The sequence below is a fragment of the Zalophus californianus genome, chromosome 1 (genome assembly GCF_009762305.2).
Source record: "Zalophus californianus isolate mZalCal1 chromosome 1, mZalCal1.pri.v2, whole genome shotgun sequence".
Lineage (NCBI taxonomy): Eukaryota > Metazoa > Chordata > Mammalia > Carnivora > Otariidae > Zalophus > Zalophus californianus.
In genome coordinates, this window is record NC_045595.1 from 161,942,026 (window position 1) to 161,962,500 (window position 20,475).

Sequence of the window (20,475 nt, forward strand, 5' to 3'; positions counted from 1 at the left end):
TCAATGTTCTTCTTCTGTTGACTCCTCAAATGCTGGTATTCCCCAGGACCCTCCTCTTGCCACTCTGTCTACTCTCTAGTAGTCTCTATGGTCTCAACTGCTTCTTAATCACTTTCTGCACAAAGTCTCTTTTCCTGCCCATTACAAGTATATTTCCAAGTGTGTACAGGTAAGCCTCCACTGGACTGAGCTCTATGAGAGTAAGGACTCTGCTGGATATTCTCAGCTTGTCGCTCCAGATCCAGCTCCATCTTGTCCTTCCTGTTCTGCAGTTCAGTAGCTGACCTCTGTGGACTACCATGAATTTTTTTCCCTAAGCTCTACGCTCACTCAATTCACACTCGACCTGCGAGAGAGTGATGCCAAAACAAGCCTATCTAAAATGCAAGTCCAGGTCTCTCTGATACTTCAAAAATCCTTCTTTGGCTCCATACTACCTCTGGAGTCATGGTCAAGTTCCTTAGCAAGATCAAGGCCTTCCACCTAGTTTTTGCCTCCCTCTCTAGGCTTATCTCTTGCTACTTTAGCTTCACCCTCTACCACTTATACTTCTACAAATCCAGGCAATATTTACTCCTCTGTGCTTTTGTGTTTTTTAACCTGGAATGCCTATGTTCCCTGGAAATCCCTACTATTCTTTTAAACTTCTGCCCTTACGCAACCTCCTTAAGCATATATTCTCTAACAACCCCATTTATACCCAACCACACAGTGAACAGAATTAATTGCTCCCTTTGTATGCTACTTTCCTAGTTTAATTTTTACATGTTTGTACTAGATGCTGTGGATCCAGAAATGAATAAGCATCCACATTCTTTCTTTTTTTAAGATTTTTATTTGAGAAAGCGTGAGAGCAAGAGGGAGTGAGAGAATGAGAGAACGAGAGAGAGAGAGAGAGAGAGAGAGAGGAAGAGGGAGAGAGAGCTCACAAGAAAGGGGAGGGGCGGAGAGGGAGGGAGAAGCAGACTTCCGGCTGAGCAGGGAGCCCGATGCGGGACTCAGTCCCACAACCCTGGGATCATGACCTGAGCCAAAAGCAGACACTTAAATGACTGAGCCGCCCAGGCGCCCAAGTGTACACATTCTTAAGTTCACAGTCTGAGAGCAACAAACTTGGCGTATAATAAATCCTCAATAAGACAACATAGCACTGAGCCTAAGGAACCGTGGATGCTTCTGGATACTCAATTCTGAATAAACATGAGAATATGATTTTCCATAGAAAATATCTACGATTTAATATGAATATTTTCAATGCTTTCTCATGTTTCCATTGCCACCTGGAAAAGTGAACATTAGCAACCATGCCTTTGACACTGAGATTATGTAAAGGTGGAGAGTCACTGATAATTTAGGGTCTTCTTGGCAAGCACTTTGAGAATATGAAACTCAGGAAAAGAAGGCCAGAAAGGATAGCTGACCTCCACTTTCTCCATATAATGGGGATTTACTAAAACATTTTGCTTTGCTTCTAAAATATAAAACATTTTTCCTTGAAGTTTGGATAAGATGTCAAACTAATTTTTCCTCTTAATCTTAAATAGTAGGTGATGTAGAGATTGATCAAAATTTCAGTTTGTTCAAATAAATGAGAGGAAGGAGTATGAAAAACTGCTCGTGCTATGATAGAATTGTTGATAAAGCTTAATGGGCTAATACTATGTAAAGAGAATAAACAGAAGCAATAATACTAATGAATTTTTGTTTAAATGAAAGACTGGCAAGCATCACAGATTGTGACCTAATAGGCAAGCTTTCTTCTTACCTCTTTTAAAGTACAATTCAGGTAGAAAATTCTATTTGGAAGATGAATCAGAGAAATATAATAATATTCATGAATAGATTTGCTACTTTCCATTTCACATGTTTTCCTTCAACTCAAACACCTAGCAGGTAGGAATTACTTCCATTTTGCCAGTGAGGAGCTAGTGCCCAGAGTCAGTAAATATTAGACTTGGGACTACAGCCTTGGTCTTCTCACCGGTGAGGATGCATTTTCTTTCTTTTGTGTTCCATTCTTTCCCTATAAATCAATCCTCATTTCCTTCCAACCTCTGACATAGCGCATGCACACAGAAAGCCCAATGGAACCTACCTTTCACTGTCCCTCCCCCTGTCCATGTTTGTTTCAGTAATGAGTTTTCAATAGCACATTCATAAGATAAATTTGATCCTGTAATATTTATCATACTGTCAACATAAAAAGGACCCAAAGATTCAATTTCTTCCATATTGCTTTCAGAGATGGATGCATTGTCAGTTTTCCATGTGATAAGTGGATGAGGATAACTTAACACACTACATATTAAGAAGCTGTCTGTGTTCCTCTTTTCATACTTCATCACAGGTGTGACAAAAGCTAGGAGGGAGAAAGAAGGACATAGGAGGGACTGTCATTAGCTTCTTTTTAAGCCATCTGTGCACAACACTTATTATTTTAATACCTATGAAATGAAAAGCTAAGCTTTATGAGCAAAAATTGGCAGTTACTAAAGGAAAAACAAAACAAAAACTCTATAGAAACTTAGGATACATACTGTAGTTATCACAAGTGAAACAAAAAGCATGCATGAATTCTTAGCAATTAGCAATCTTAGTTCTCTAGTAAGGGATCTAAAAAGAAATCTAATGACCTCGCTGAGCAACCAATATAAACTAGAGCTCATGAAACACTCTGTACTCTCCAGGTAATAATGCAGAACCTTTTTGAGTCTTTGTTTACACATGATCTTTAGATTTCTGAGTTAAAGTCTGAAGCAGCTAAGTGAGACAGAGAAAGAAGAAACAAGTGCTGTATAAAATAACACACTAGAAAATGCCCCCCCCAAATAAATAAGTTTTAAAGTTAATACAGACAGAAAGCATATATTAAAATTAAACAAATTAAGCCAATAATTCAACAATTTTAAAGACTATCATATGGGCAGAAATTAAGATTGATAACATTAGGTGCTGCTAAGACTAAGGGGAAAATGGATACTATTTTGCTGCTGGTCAAAGTAATATATTAAAATTTTCTGATACTTTTCTTTCAGATCATTTCCCACTATTAAATACAAGAATGCTCAGCACAACATTTGTTGTATAAATCATTGGAAATACCTGAATATCTACCAGTGGAAGAATAGGTGTATCAATTATAGCATGTCTATACTATGAGATACCATGCATTTAAAAAATGAGGTAGGGCGCCTGGGTGGCTCAGTTGGTTAAGTGACTGCCTTCGGCTCAGGTCATGATCCTGGAGTCCCTGGATCGAGTCCCGCATCGGGCTTCCTGCTCGGCAGGGAGTCTGCTTCTCCCTCTGACCCTCCCCCATCTCATGTGCTTTCTCTCTCTCATTCTCTCTCTCAAATAAAATAAATTAAAAAAAATCTTTAAAAAAAATTAAAAAAATTAAAAATGAGGTAGATTTGTATGTATTGACTTGGAAGGAAGCCCATAGCATATTCAATTAAGAAAAAGGTATTTCAGAAAAACACGGAATGATATCATTGCTATGTTTTATAAAACCTTACATGCTTGCTTACCTCCCACCTTTAGTACCACTTTATTTATGATTTTTCTAGATGTTGTTCCCACATAGCATACATAAATTCCTTCATCCAGAAGGCTTAATCTTCTTAAAGATAAAGAGGCATTCCCATTGTGAATTTCACTATGGAAGAGGGATGTCCTGTTTGTGTATCTGTGATCTTGATTTTCCAAATAGTCACGGTCTTTGTAGTATGAGTAAACATAGTTATCTTGATTCTTCCAGTGAATTACGACTTCAGGCTCACTTTCAAATGAACAAGGGAGAATTATATCTTCTCCAAGTCTTCCAATGACTATTTGCTCTTCCTCAGTAGTAACAAGATTGGGGGAAGCTAAAAGGAATGTATCTAAAAATCAAGAGCAGGTATGAAGAGAATTAATGATGGGGGCTTATCTAGGGCTCTATCAGCACCATCTAGCAGAACTATCCTGGGTTAGCAGCCTGATCACTAACAGACCACAGCATCAAGAACCCTGGCTAGTCTGATTACTAGAAAAAAGCCACAAAGCTTGTGGTAGAGTTTCTGAAATTGTATATTATGCATACAAAAGACTCCTGTTGATTTTTATTCCTGAACACATTCACTTTTAACATCTACTACAACAATAACAAATTAGTTTATCCAGTTAACTAGATTCAGCAGGCTCTAAAAGATTAGAACAAATTTAACTTGGTTTCATTAGGAAATATTTGGAGTATGTAGAAGACAATGCTTGATTCAGGAATCTGTTAGAAATATGCAGACATTAGCCTCAAGCAAGGGAACACATGAGCAGGAGGAATCCAAAAGGGGAAGTGAAGTGACTCATTTATTTTGGCTTGAGGACACCTCCACGGATATCCTATGAGTCAACTGAAATATAGTAAAGGAATATTATTCTGGATATAAATGTGGAAGTATCAATCATCCTGAGATATATACACACATATATACACATACATATATATTTATAATTTATACATATAGTTTACTATTAACTTCAGAAATTAATTTTGAAAAGCAGATGGATTCATCACAGTCAAGATTTTTTTTAATTTTATTCTATTATGTTATGTTAGTCACCATACAATACATCGCTATTTTTTGATGTAGCACAATCAAGATTTTTGCAAAGAAAATATATTTAACCATTTCATAATCCTTGAAGGCAACATCCAGCTTCTTTGACCAATTCACAAAACATTTTAAGTAGATTATGTACCCTATCTATGGATTTTAGAATATGAGAACTGGAAAGGGTCTTATCTTACAGATGATGGAGTAAACTCCTTTGGACCTTGGCCAAGACTATCCAAGATGGGAGAATTGAGTGCTCATGTGGCCTTATCACAGTCTTTTCCCTCTGCATCCTCTTCTGGGGCTCTTTCCATTCTGCTATGTCCCACTTCTCTCCCTCAGAGAGATTTAGTTTATTTCTGTGCAAAGAACTACAGGGATGCAGTATTATGCTGAGAGAAAGACACAGAAAGGTGTGGGGGTGGGGAAGGAGTGCTTTTTGTCAATCTCCCTAATTGCTCTACTAAACATCTCTAATATTCCCTTAGATAATTAAAAATGCTCATCACAGGACCAAGCAAAGTAGATAATGCCTTCTGTTAAGTGTTAAGTACCAAGCTTACAGTTGAAAAAAAAAAATCAATCACCAATCAATCAAACTTGTCTTTCTAGTGATTTTATATCTGGTAGCAGATAACAGATTAGAAAAAGCCTTAGAGTAGACAGGGGAAAATGTCATTTTTAATCTTCATGCAGGACCTCCAGTCTGTTTTCCTGTTTCTCATTAAGTGATCTTTTAGAAAAGTTCAAAATGCTATGGCTACAGAGGACACCGCCACCTTGCATTGTGTGCTCATGTTCCTAGCTCCTGATACAAACAACTAACACCTGGGTGTATTATAAAGGAACTCACCGTGAAATCCACTTAGAGATGGTACAAGAATGAGGATGATGGACAGCACCGCCTGTGCCTTCATGTCTTGTGGAGGTCATACTAGTTATACTATCAAAGACAAGCAAAATATGCATATTATGGATTTCAAATGCAAACAGGAATTGGAAAAGAGTGTCGGACTATAGGAGATCAGTTAAATAAACTACAGTACATCCACACAAATCATTCTTCTGCAGCCACTAAAGATGATACTGTAATAGATGGTTCAATGGCATGGAAAGAAGTTCTTAATGTTATAGGAGAAAAACCAGAATACAATGTAACTTGTAAGTAGCATAGTCCCTTTTTAAAAGCACACACATTTTCTGCACATCCGAGACAGGCATGACATATGACTAAATATACACTAGGATGTTAACTCTGCAGAGCAGAGTTCACATCTAAAGCAGTGTCTACTATATAGTAGATATTGAAAAATGGCTGTTGCATGAATAAAGATTTGGTATATGTTCAACAGTGGTTCTCTGGATAACAGTTTCTGTCTTTATTTTTAAAGCTTTCCACAGTGGACATGTATTGCTTTTATGGTAAATGTACTAAAAACAAATTCAGTTAAATATTAACACCAATTATGTTAACTATGGTGTTATTTATAACCACACACAAAAACAAAACAAAATCTGGAAATATATTCTCATATAATAATAGTACAAATCATAAATCAGTCATTAAAATCATGATTCACAATGAGTGTTTCAAAAACTAAAACACAAGAAAATATAGATGGCAAACTGTATACATACAATATAATTCCAAGTAAGTAAAATATAACTGATTTTCTCTGGTGATGGGATTATAGATAATTTTTACTCTTTTTAAGGGATAGCATATAATTAGTTTTAAATACCTCTAAAAGAAAATTTTAAAGAAATCATTTGGGATCCACACTATTAAAAAGTTGTGTCATAAATTTATTGTAGGATATGATATTTAAGAATAATTAAGACTTCTAAAAATACATCTGTGTCCTTCATCACAGCAAAATTAAACCTGATAGAATAATTTATAGTTTCATCTTTACCTTTTAAATAGTAGAAGAAAATAATTGTATGTAGGGCCTTGGAAGAGGGCCTTTTTTAACAGGACTGTACATTTTTTATAATAGATACGTCTACATAAAAATTGGAAAAGCAATAAGAACATATTAAAATACAAATAATCAGGGAATACATTTGCAGTATGACAAAGTTATCACTCTAATAGTTCAGAGCAATAGATAAAATGTTTGGCAAAGCAAAAACTTGTAAAATAGTATTAGTTATGAAAATAAGACCTTTATATTTTTTCTTATTGATGTATTTGCATGTATAATGCATGAAAAGATGTATCACAATGATTATTTCTGAATAGTAAGATTACAAGTATTCATTAAACCCATTTTCTGCTATGAACATATGTAAATATGTAATAACACTTTTACCTCTATAGGCTACTTAAAAAAAAAAAAAAACAAGCAAACAAGAATTAAGCATTTTCTTTCCAGCAATAATTAATTCAGATCCACCTTGCTTAATGTAACTTTGGGGCATTCCATATCCACGGTCTTACTATATAGGTTCACTTTCTCATTTATTCATAATGATTCCAATATTTGCTACCTTTTCTTGAAACTTCCAATGTTTCTTTCCCCGTGTCTCATTCAGCTGATGCTTTGCCTTCATTAATGACAATTATGGATACTCCCTCACCCCCACCACCAATTCAACCAACCCATTAATAGCTGTGTCTATCTACTCTTTCTGTCTCCCCTTCTCCTCTTACAGAAAGCCAACCCTTCACTTTTGCCCTGCTTCCCATATTTTTTACATTCAAGAAATTTATCCCTGCAACTATATCCCTTCCTCTAACATATCATCAGTTTCTCTCTCTCCACTAGATCAAGCCCCTGAGTATAAATGCCCCCATAAATCCTATCTTAAGAACATGGAACATTCCATGGAACATGGAATATGGAACACCATATTCTCCTCTGGCTCTTGATTAGCTGTCTACCTATGTCTTAGCTCTATTAACTTCTTGAAAGAATTGTCCAAAGAGCCACCGCCATTTCCCTTTTATTATGTCCCCTCAATCCACTCTGGCCTCTATCTGTGTGACAGGTCATAAACTGCCCCTGTCAATGTTTCCAAGAACTACCACATTACCAAAACAATAGATATGATTTGGCCTCACCTTATCCAATCTCACAGCAGAATTCAACATAATTGGCCCTTACCTCTCTGATGGAAGATTCTTGTTTCCAGCCCAACTTGTTCTGATTTTTTCTTCCTCACTGCTGTACCCCTTCTGCTTGCCCTATTTATGCGGAAATAAGGGAAGTTCTCAAGTCTTATACTTTCTCTGGACTCTTTCCCTAGGGGAGTTCTTCTATTCCGTGGCTCTGAATGTCATTCTGTATGTGAAGGATTCTGAAACTTATCTACTGAGTCCAGGTCATATATTCAATTGTCCATCTAATCGGTTCACTTAGATGCCTTATAGGCATCAGAGAATCAATATGAACCCTTGATTTTTACCTCATTCCCTTTACCATTTCTCCCTGCCTTACCCCAAACAAGACAACAAAATTACCCAGAATTACTCCCAGTCATTTTTGTTAATGGCTTAGATAAAGCTCCATTATTTGTGCATTCACCAACTCTACCATTACTGTCTCTTCCAAAGCCACTATCATCTCTTACCTGAAATATCTAAAATAGATATCTGACTGGTTACTGCTTATAGTCCACTGTCAATGCAGCAGCCAAGAGTCGTATTTTTAAATGTAAATCATTCTATGACATCCTCCTACTGAAATCCTTCCAGTGGCTTCCCACCATACTCAGACCCAAATTTTTAACCCTAGCCTACCAAGCTTTGCATACTCTGGCTCCTGGTCCTGCCTGACCCTCCAGCCTCTTCCATAAAAGCCCACAACATACATTCTAAAAAAGCTTGTGAACACAAGTGCTCTAATTCAAGGGTCAGCATGAGCTGAAAATTAGGCCCTTGAGAACTACTTAATTCATGTCTTTTGAATAAAATGACAAATTACAGTAACCCACTTATCATCTAAGATAAAGTACTATGAATAAAAAAACATACTCAACCTCTTCTACACAAATGCTTGATTTAGCTCTGTTGAAATAATTTCAGCATTCAGCTAAGTGAGGCAGTTAATGAGTATTTGGCCCTATTTTTATGCCCAAGTTTTATTTTTAGACATTTATTTTCTTCCCCCAAAGCAGCAGAAATCTTCCACCTTGAATTAAACTGAAGTTACCCAAGTTGCAATCAGCACCCTTACAAAAGGGTTCAAATGTTAGAAGCATCTTGTTCTGGTACATTTTGGCTGGACTCCAGATGTGGGGGAGAAAGGCAGAGAAGCAGCCTCTGTAATGGAACATGGCAAAAAGAAACCCAGATGCTAAGACTAATCAGACAGAAGAGAAAAATTGAGGCCATTCTACAAGCATAAAATAAGGAGAACAGAACAACTACCCCTGGACCCATCTTGACAGCTACAGACCACACTGACTGCAGCCATCAACACTGTGACAAAAATGACAAACTTCACTTGTGTTCAGGCCAGACTCTCTAGCCTGCCCATCAGTAACACTCAAGACTAGACCTAGCCTCATAACTGCTGGCCTAAATATGACCGGAGCTACATCGCAAGTCAGTTTGTTTTTGAAAACCAAGGATGTTTCACATCACTTGCATCACGCTAGTTCCCGTTATGAGTTCCTTCAGGAAAAGCAGCTTCCAGAGTGTACATTCTCCTCTGCATTGTTTTTAAGTTCAGTGCCTCACCATAGTGATCTTGGCTCTGAGCCAATTCGTGAAAGTCATAACAAAAGGAAAGTCTTTGTTGCATCATAGGGATTTCTCCTAAGCATCCACTTAGATTTTAATAAGATTGACTTTGTTAAGATAGAAAAAAAACGAACAATTTTAGGATTACCCTCTCTTTACTCAAAAAAATTTCCCCTGATGTTTTACAATGGCAGTCCACCAGTTGAGGATTCATACATTGGGTTGAAACTCTGAATCTCTAGGGGTACTGTCTTTGTTTCAGGCTCTGTTTGGTTTTTCATTTCGCTGTTGTTGTGGATGGAAGAGTAGGTCTTTGTAACTGGGTTAAGGTACACACTAATACATTTTGGGGGATGTGTAGGGGTGCAGCTGCAGAGCAGTAAGAATGAAGGAAAAGGGGAAGTGAAAAAAGGAAGAAGGGAAAGTAGATACGAGGTGGTGGTTGCCTTGGCCATAGCTTTAGAACAGAAAACAGAACCACTTGCTCAGATCTCCAGGCATCTTCTACAGAACCACAAATCCATCAGAGAAAAAGAACCAAAGGAATCCATTTATGGGTTTTCCCTGTGAGGCTTAGCTCCCATGTTCCTTCTAGTTGTGCACCTGACCCCTCAGCCATAGAGGACAGCCATGAAGGAAGCCACAGGTCATGCCTCACAGTATGGTGTCCTGAGTCTCAAAATACAGGCAGGGGAACCACCGCCCCTCTGAGTTTCCCCTGGAGACTCATGTCTGGGCTGTGGTCGTTGCAGCTCACACTGTGGTGGGTAAAATGGTGGACATGCTGAAGTTGGCCTCCCCAGGGAAGGTGGGGTCAGTGCCTGACATTTAGAAATGGGGCAGTGGTGTTGGGGCAGGGGCTCTCTCTGTCCAACCAGCTGAGGGCCCAGGAAACAGGTAAAGCCAAGAAAATCTAAGAAGGTTCATAAATTGGGCCCAATAAAAGCAGCTATTTTAGAAACACCACACATTTAATATCTGATATTTTGTGTATTAGCAGACCATTGATCTCCTGCACGGATCCCCTGTGATCAGTTTTACTAGTTCAGGTTTCATGCACACATTGCTCAGCTACTGCCACCTTTCTCAGAGGCTTGCCCTTAGGTGATGAAAGCTGTGATTCTGGGAGTTAGACTCCTTCTCTACTCCTGGCCCCAGTCAGTGGTAGCTTCAAGCCAAGAAACATTTTGTGGTCCAGAGCCCCTCCCAGGGAAGGAAGCTGAGACTTTACCTGAAGCCATATCCCTGCTTGGCTCCTTCTTCTGCCCCACCCTGTTCCCACAATTCTTCACACTTTCCTCCTGAAGACAGTCCACAAATCCCCATCTCCCATGGGGTTGATCCCCTGGAAGCAGCGCCCACAGAGCCTGAGACAAAGACTATGAGGAGGAGGAGCATTACTTTGCCTCCAGGGGCCATTTTCCACTTTAGACTCCTATCACAAAATGTTCCTTCCTGCCAAAAAGGTAGGTTATATAATATCCTCCTCAATAGTGCTGTATACAAGAAAGAATATAGCTGGACAGAGTGGTGTTTTTTTTTTAGCAAGAATGCCGCAAAGCCAAGACAACAGACAAAAGAAAATGCCAGGGTTAATAAGGCGGACGGCAGGCGTTTTGTTGAGCATATAAGGGTAGTAAACAACTGAATTAAGACTCCATTAAGTGAAGTGAGTTTTGAACATGTGCAGATGTAAGGCCAAGGACTGCTTTAAAAAGTCAGCTCTCCCTCTGTAAAACACACTGATAGATGCCCATGGCATCCCAAATGCCTCCAGAAGCCAGTCTGCTGTTTCTGTATACTTCTCCTCCCACCAGTTCGGTGCATTAGCATCACTAAATAATTTAAATGTTAATTGATTAAATGTGAGGACAAGACAAACCTGGTGTTTCCCCCAACAAGTAAGTTGAATAAGATGAATGCTCTGGAAAGGCTAAATAAAAGCAAGTCCCAAAAAAGGACAGAAGAAAATTCTGCTATTGGATTAGGTGTCAGAGATACAGCAGTAAAAGACTGGGAGCAAACTGCGAAGAACTAAAAGGAGCCAAACTCTTTTATAACAATCTGAGTACCAAGTTCTCTGGCCACTTTCAAGAAATGAAAATTGGAAATAAGTTTGTGCAAGAAAGAGAACACAGAAAATCAAACAGTGCTTCACGCTCAGAACAATGCCTTGACCCCCTCCACTCAAAAAACCTAGAAAGCAGTAGATGGATACTTGTTATTTTAATTTTAAAAACCATTCAGAATATATAATTTAGATACCTAATTTTTTAACTAAACCAACAACTGGGCCTGACTGTGTCAGATGTAAGGATTTTGAGGAAAGTAATGAAAGCTCTGAAATGATATGGTGACCTCTCACCACAGACAATGTGAGACCAAGTTTTTCTAACACAGAGAAGAAGCAGTAGTACCTGGGGGGGTCAGAGGAGCCTTGCTTCCTAAGGTCGGGTTAGGTTTATCAACCAATGCCAGTATCAGAATCCCGTCCTATAGTGGTCACGACTGCTATATTTAAATACATCTATTGCATGGTAAGTGATATATTCAGTATTCCCCATTTTCAATATGAGATTAACCATTTTGACTCGATCCCCATGTCATCCTTTCAATTCCAGAAGTACAGAACCCCTCCTTGTACCTATGTATCAAGGTGCTGGGGTTGAGTGACCTTTAACAGAATAGCAGAATCAAGGATTTAGTGTAAAAAAAAAAAGGCAAAACAATCTTTACAAGACTTATTCCTAGGTGTGTAGATTGCTTAGAGCTTTTGTTAAGTGATGCTTTATAGAGGTCTGCTTCCTGGCCAGTACTTATGCCCATGGACACCTGAATTAGTGGCTTTCAGTCCTTAGAATTTAAAGCTGTAGCTAACTCAACTAGCTGGTGCACAAGACAGAGAGGACTGCTGGCCTAGGTCTGCATATACAGCTTAGTGGGTCACTTAAAAAGTATAGTGGTTGTGAGGTTGACTTTGTATCAGTGAGTTTTTTCTACAGTTCAGAGTCAATTCTGCCAAATAATCCTTGTTTGTAAAGCTCCATTGCTTTAGCCTTATCTTCTACTTACAATCCATTCTTAGACTCTGATAATGTTAAAGTTCTGAGAAACAAGAGAAAATGAAATACCTTAAATTTATCCCAACCTCCTAGGAAACAGGATTAGATCATTGTTTATACAGTACCCCAGTCTGTCATCCACCAAGCTTAACCATCTTTTCTGCCATTATAATGTCTGTATGTCTGCCTTTCCCTCCTTCTAACTCTGAACCCAAGGGAAATAGGAAAGTGTGGCCAGCTTCTTGCACTGCTTTGTCTCCAAAATGAACTACTGAAATCAAATTGAAAAAAAATTTTTGGACACTGTTTTGGACAATGAGACATAAGCAGAGGTCTGTTGGGAGGATTTCTGTGGAAATTTTTGTATCCTTATAACAGGGATAGATAGAAGAGCAGAACTTTATGGCAACCCCTTCCCTCTGCTTTCTGAACACAGATTTCATGCTGTAGCTGCAGGAGCCACCTTCTAGATGTGAAGAAACAAGTGTGAGGATTAAAAAGCCAACATAACAAGGATCGTAAAGATGATAGAAAAAAATGGGGTTTGTAATGATATTGTTGAGTCCAGCCTATTCTAGATCTTCTACCTTTAGACTTTCTGCTAATTAAGTAATACATTTAAACTGCTATGACTTGGGCCTACAAATGTCTCCAAATATTCCAAGGTGTGACACAAAATAGAAATACCTTTTTTACCTGATGAAGAGCAACACAGGAAGTTCCATTTTTGTCTACATAAATAAATCAATGGGAAAAAAAAATCTCTCTTCCCACCACAATAAAATATGGACAGAGGTTTTGTCATATTTTAAGAGTTAAGTTAGAGACATGCATTTTCTTGCTAATAGTGGCAAAACCACTTTTAATCTTGAAGCTAAAGCAAGCATCAGTTATGAGCCATTGGAATTTTGTAGTAACTTTAATGTGCCTTATGTTTTTTGTAAGAAGAGCTTTCTAACAGCAGAACACATTAACCTTAAAAGTCCCCTTTCTTTTTAGTGTCAACATTAAAAGGAAAATACTGATACTCAGCTGAAGTAGTAGTTGCAAATATGAAGGTTTCTATTATACAACTAGAAAAGTTTGGCTAGCTATTTCACCCTCTAGGGCCCCTGTTTGTCCTTATTTCTCTTAAAAAAAAAAAAAGAAAGAGAGAGAGTAAATCCTTGTTTTCAAGGGGCCTTTAAAAATAAGGCTATAGGGTAATAAAGTAACTTCATAGTATATAACTAAGACTTGCATATTGGTAGAAAGAGTGAATTTGACAAGTCATAATGCAATGATGTATACTTCAACATAATAAGCTTAGTGTTGAATTTATGAAGTTAAGACTAGAGAAGGGACAATATAAAAGTTTTAAGTTGATCTATAGACCTTTCAGTAGCAGAGAACATGAGTTTGACTCCTTCATACACATGGCTCCACTCACAGATCAAGCTTCCCAGACACACCTAATAAGTCAGCCTCTGCTCAGTTCTACTTGTTTCTATAGCTAGAAGTTCTCCCAGGGGTCTTCTGGATTCAGTAAAGACACTGGAACATTCAGAGAGGGAGAAAGGAAGAGAGATGGAGAGAGAGGGGGTAGGGATGGATGGAGGGAAAGAAAGAGAGGAGAGAGAGAAAGAGATACAGAGAGACAGACAGTAACCTGTGATGATAGGATTCTTTAAAGTGAAGCATCTTTGTTCATGCTCTCATTCATTCAGGCAGTGAGATCCAGGACCCGCATGATTCACTGTAGAATGATGACTGCTTCTCGTTGCCTTGGCTTCCCATCCTTACTCTCCAAAGATCAGCTACTACCTTTCTTTGTGAAACAGGAATTCTCTCATCTGATCGCCTCTGTATCAACCCATCTTCTGGTAAATCCTCCCCGTCCCATTCTGTCCCCTCTTCTCTTTCCCTAGACCTTAACCCCGACCCACCCCAGCTCCCCTTCTCTCTTTCCTCATGCCTACAAACACACTGACTAACTAACACTAATTAGTTAGAACTAACATTCTTTGACCCTGTGGTTCCCTCTCCTTGTGACCCTAATTCCCAACAAACTTCACCTCCTGAGCTGTATCTGGGATCATATCTACTACCACTCCTTCTCACTGTGTACTGAGTTTAAAAATCCTGTGAACAAGATTCCCCCTACCAATCCTGAAATCATTTTTGAAAAGCCCCAGTGACACAAGTGAAAAACCCAAAGACATTTTTAAACGACATGGGGGAACATTTGGCTACTCCTTCCTTGCCATAAAATGGGGTGTTGTCTACATTTGTGGGGACCTTGGGTGGGAGGAATTGGCAGGTCAGAAGAGCAGATGATGTAAATATCTAAAGATTAATGAAAGAACCCATATGAACAAAGCTTACTAGGAGGTCCTATCTGCTAAAAAACTAAATAAATAAAATAAAATACAGTTTTCTCTTGCATTTATTACTTTTTTGTAATATGAACAGGTAACATCTCAGTGCTATTAAGCATACAGTAATGTTATACACATGGTAAATCTAAACACAATCATGTGAGGTATTATAATTTCCATTTTAGAGATGAAGACACTTAAGTTTATAGAGGCTAAGTAACTTGCTCAAGATTACAAAGTCAGGACTTTAAAGTATATCAGGTTCATGACTTTGAGGCCCTCCATTAACAACGCTACTATGAAACTTTACAAGTGACATCAGTGATTCACCACCTCTAGGTTATTCCCCAGAGAACCAGCTATCAAGGAGCAAATGGTCCCTTTAGTCTTTTTGAATCTTGACCTTTTTGGGAGTTTTGGCCCCAATTCCAAGAAGTTGTTTTCTCTTAGAAAGTGTTGATGGCAATTGTAAAACTATGTATGGTTTAGTAAAGAGGTTAGTATAGTGATTCTAAGTGCCTTCTCTGCTTCCACTTGCTCAGTTCTCCAGATAGGGTTAACTGTGCATTCTGTTAATTATTAATAGTAGCTTCTTCCACGGTGCCCCAGGTTGGATGATAAATTAAATGGTCACCCTACATATGTGCCATTACTGTCTTAGTCTTCTTTAAGCATTGATTTCAACATGTAATCAATCTGCTCAAATCAAGAGCTCCTGCTAAATGTGTAGGGGACATTTCTGCCTGCCCCACTACCTTGCCTTCAAGGGAACCCTTCCTCCCCATTTCATTTCATTCTGGGAAGGGGGTTGCTGCTAATCTGTGTTGGCAACAATGTCGTACTCTATCATTCCAACCAATGAGAGGCTAGTAATCCAGGTGTGGCAAATCATGGCAACCCATCCAGTGAGTGGGCAAGTGATCCAAGAAAGGCCAAAGCACATCTGAACAGTAAATGAGAATATCTTTTTTCCACTAAGACTTCTAGGCTGGGAGCCTGTTTGAAACTAATGGCAGCAATAAACTCCTGCCACGTGAAGAGAACTGTTTGACAGAAAGAAATCAGTCAATGGCAGGGAGTGCAGAGAAAGGCTGAGGGTGAGAGCATAATGGCAAATAGGCGAGTGCACCCGAGCAGACTGAAGTGCCCGCCGATAAGCACATCATCATGGCCTTGGTTGCCACACTTCTTAATTCAATTCTGTAAACTACCCCAGTATCTTTCCATTTTATGTGTGCTAACCAAACCTCTTTTTTTTTTTTGCCTAAGCTAATTTGAATTTTGTTTCTATAACTTGCATATAAAAGTGTCCTGACACCTAATCCCCCCAAATTTACCTTCAATAATATTCAAAGATATGAAAAAATTTTTAAATAAGGTCCCATTTCTAACCTGGCAGAATGACAAAGATTAGATAGAGAGACAGATATCTACACACGCACATATGCATATATACATTTAATATTCAGTTCTGGAAAAGACGCTTGGAGACGTATCATTGGTGATGGTATACACTGATATACAACTTTCTGGAAAGTGGGGCAGCCAATGATATACACTGATATACAACTTTGGCAATATTTATCAAATGCCTTTAAAACTGCAAGACCTTCAGTAGTGACAAGCAACAGATTTAAGACTTAAGCAAGAAGGAAATGTATTACAAAGAGACTGGGGAACTCAGGACTGGAAGATGAACCTCCAAGCTTCAAAAGAGCAGACAATGCCAGGAAAGTCAACAGCAGGAAGCCGGGAGACCTCTCAGGTTCTTTTACACAGTGACTCAGTTTCAATCAACTTCCTCCAGACTAGATCATCGTTCTACTTTCCAAACTGGAGAGACCATATATTGGTTACATACTTTTACTCTTGGGGAAGCCAGCCATGGTAGGGAGAGAGGGCAACAGAATATAAGCTGTACAGTCAGCTCATTGGTACATTTCTATACATGAACCTTTGGCTGCCCAACACACATAGCCAAGCTGCCTTCACTTACCACCACTCTACGGACAATGGCAAGCTTACTTACCTCCTTCGCTGTGGAAAGCAGTCCAAGTTACAGAAGCTGCTGCATCCAGGAGTAATAATAGATTTCACAAGGGCACTGCTCAACAAGATCAGCACTTCTCAAACCATCTACAGTAAAGGAGCAGTAAATTTTTGTTTCTAATCTGTCATGGACAAAATCACTGGGAAAACGCAATAAAGATGAATTGCTAGATAAATGAAATTAAACATAAAATGCAAGCCTTGATTTTTTATTATTATATACAATAGGCATAGAAATGTTGATAGCAATCTAACAGAGTAATTTTAAATACTAACTATTTCTATACTTCTTGCATCATAAACCAGTAATAAACAGCTCACACACTGGCACCAGCCTGCAGAGCCCCACTTTGAGTGGTTCTACTTTAGAATATATTTATTCCCCCTCAAATTCTGCTTCAATCTATGGTCCAAAAGGAATACTTTACCATCACCAATACACTCTACATACAATATGGATAGAAGACATTTTGTTCTAAGTCATGACACAGCAAGCAAAGAAACAGACCATGGTTTTTCTGTCTGCCACTTCTTCCTAAACCAGAGCTAGTATTTGTGCCTTGCCTTTTCTGTTAACTATTCTGTGATCTGCTTACCTTCTGCCAGTCCCTTAGCTATGTCCCCGATGGGGTAGCCTGAACCTTGATCCTTGAACTGTTTCAGTTCTTTGTGGTCTTACCAATGGTCTCCCACTACCCTTTCCCACTGAGAACGTAAAAGAAAGGGATCCATTATGTTCCTATCATAGTCCTCCTAACTGCACAGCAGTAATCATAGTATTCTTACTAGGCATGGTCAGTCACCCCAGCTAATACAGTATCCCACTTTTCTGCCATTTGCCCCCTGGCATGAAGAACCCAAATGACCTGTCTTAGTTTCTAATTCAGAAGTACTACACGGTATGTTACAGATGTTTAGTGTGTAACGTACAGTGTATGTGTACATACAATACTACCCTGTAGTACTGTTACAGTGTAGTACTGTAGGTTACACACTGTATGTTGCATCCAGTCCTCAGGTACTAAAAAGGAGGTTGAATGACACTAAAAGCCTCAGTGAGTAAAAAACAGAGTAGCTTAGTTATGATTGTTAGACGTCTCAGTCCCTCCTCAGTCCATGGTTCCTAGATCCACATCTTCTAACTATGGGGACACCATTCCTTATTGAGAACACCGGTTCAGAGCCTACCCGGTCTTCTGTGAAGTAGCTATGTCATCAGGTAGAAGATGCCCTGAAAGATTGCAGGGCTAAGTTTTTAGAGACCATTCCACCATGTTAGAAGTCTTGCGGCTTCACTGATAGAAAATATAAAATAAGTGAATTACATTTGAATTAGTCCATGGCTTGCTTTCTTTGCTTTTGATCAAGGAACTGCCTTCAGAACCAATTTGGATAGGATAATGATGGAGTATGAAGCATTCAGTAAGACTGCAGTTGGTAGTTCTGGCAAAGGCACAGCCAGGCAGAAGGGAAATACGATCCCTTCTATAGCAGAAGCAATTACATATAATCCAGCAAAAGAGCCGACTTGTCTTTGTTAGGTGTGATGTCACATCAGAGATGTAGGCTGGTCTCTAAGGCTGACAAAGAGCACTCAGCTATGGCATAGCCTGGTTTGCTTTGATGAGGGAAAGGCTGTGTGTTGGAGCCTATACAGAGTCTATCTGGACTCCTATGGCCACTTTATTCATGTTTCTTGTGAATGCTCACCAGAAAGCTTTCGCTACTGAAGAGGCTCTCAATCACCTGACTAGGCATTGATGGAGTCAGTTCAGCTCAGCCTCCATTGCTCATTGCTTGCCAAATGGGTCCCGAATGGTATAAAAGCAGTCTGCTCCTGCAATTTACTGGCCTCATAGACACTGGAAGGCACACTTTTTTGTAGATATTGGATCCCTGAACATAGACTCTAGAACTCAAGTATCTTCTTCATAAACTCTATGCTATCTGGCCTATCTAGACACAACTTCTGAAAGGAATGTCCTTGACTAAAGAAAGCAAAGCCTATCTCAAAATCTAGGAGCTTTTATTGCAATTCTATTAGGATCTGCCATGGACAACATTCAGTATCCAGACCTGCCTCAGTGACTGTGTAAATTTCTTCCAATGAGGAGGCAACGCATGGACAGAAGTTACAATGAGCATCAGCACCTGATTAAGTAATAATGTGTTAGGCAGGTTTTCTAGTACCAGTTTCATCTTTCCTATGGCTCAAGGTCGTGACAGGCAGACCTGTCAGCATTCCAGCTTCCATGAGATGACTTCATCCCTGGGATCCCATAGTATCAATTCCTTCCACCACATAAGTGACTTCCTACTGTTCCATGAGTTTCTCACTATCTTCTTGATTTCCCAACTCCTCTATTATCTGACTGCCTGCATTAAATTCCCTCTGTTGCAAATAATTGAAGTGGATGCTATTTTCCTAGACTCTACCTGTAGGGCAGCTAACTTTACTTACACTGGTCTCTGCAGGACTACAATCAACACATCTTTTTTTCTCTGGCTATATAATGGGAATGTCTATCCTTGGCAAATTTTGGAATCCCCAAATTAACCAGCTCCCTGACCTCTTTTGTAAAGGCTAGAGTAGGAGAGCCAGATGGTAGAATTTTGCATACTCCATGCCTTCAAAATAGTTGATCGAAGTAATACCATATCCTAGGATACTTTCAAGGGCTTGAGAGAGGTATATATGAATATTCATACCTTATTCTCATCTAGTTCCTTGGCTTAGCCATTGCAACACTGATGACAATTGAAGAATGAAAGTTGTTCTTTGTGTCAAAAAACTGGGCGATGGGCATTAAGGAAGGCATGTGATGTGATGAGCACTGATGTTATATGCAACTAATGAATCATTGAACACTACATCAAAAACTAATGAGGTACTATATGCTGGCTAACTGAACAAAGTAAAAAAACTAATGATGTACTATATCGCTAATTGAATTTAAATAAAAAATAAAATTAATTAAAAAAATAAAAAAACTCAAAACCAAAACAACAACAACAACAACAAAACTCCCAACAAACAAAAAATAGAACTAAAAGGCTGGCTCATCAGTTTAATTCCATGTTTAATTTGAGCCAAAGATTTCTGCTTGTCTATTTCTTGAGTCCTGAATATCGCACTGCCTTTGGATTTCTGACCACACCCGGTTGGAGTCTGCAATCAGTTGCTTTCAGCGTGACTCCTAACTCTGCTGAGTTTAGGGATCCCAATTTCATTGCATCTCTCTCTTCTGCAGTCTCCTCTGGCCTACAAAAACAGACAGCAATGTGCATTTTTAAAGAATTCTGCAACCTGGCTCAGTAATCTGTTTCTCCTGGGAAAGAACAGTCTTCTGAGCCCCAGGAACAGAACAGAAGGGGAGGTAGGTGGGCCAGATACACACATGTATCCAAACTAATGTTTCCAGTTCTTGCAGACTTTGAAAGCAAAAAAGCTGCAGAATGATAGAGGGGTGGAAATTCAATGTCACCTACTGTAGGACAGCATTCAATAAAGGTTTCCACTAGCCACGTCATCAAACTTGAAATGAAGGCTGGCTGCCTGGGCTAGCTCATTGAATAGAGACTGCCTGGTGAATACTATAGTAATGATTTCAGCAGATCTGAATTTCTGAAATTTCCTCTGAAATGTTTCCTGCACTGTACCCTTTGAGGCATGTATGTGCTGAATTTAAATTCATTTTTATTACTGAGAGAGTAATAATGAA

General features: G+C 38.9%; 1 protein-coding gene across 10 annotated transcripts in view; it reads right to left on the bottom strand.

Moving 5' to 3' along the window:
- The window catches only part of HHLA2 (HERV-H LTR-associating 2), an 82,766-nt gene that overhangs the window by 6,895 nt on the left and 55,396 nt on the right, over positions 1–20,475 (bottom strand). For 5 of the 10 annotated variants that reach the window (XM_027587176.2, XM_027587183.2, XM_027587182.2 and 2 more), the window contains 4 exons: positions 16,734–16,840; positions 5,449–5,538; positions 3,531–3,884; positions 2,096–2,359 (listed from right to left, as the gene is read on the bottom strand). In XM_027587176.2, coding sequence (XP_027442977.1) covers positions 2,096–2,359; positions 3,531–3,884; positions 5,449–5,512 — 682 coding nt within the window. In that variant the 5' untranslated portion in view covers positions 5,513–5,538; positions 16,734–16,840. Of the gene's footprint in view, positions 1–2,095; positions 2,360–3,530; positions 3,885–5,448; positions 5,539–7,088; positions 7,349–16,733; positions 16,841–20,475 lie in introns of those variants that run through there. The other 5 variants (XM_027587178.2, XM_027587177.2, XM_027587181.1 and 2 more) reach the window with 3 other exon arrangements.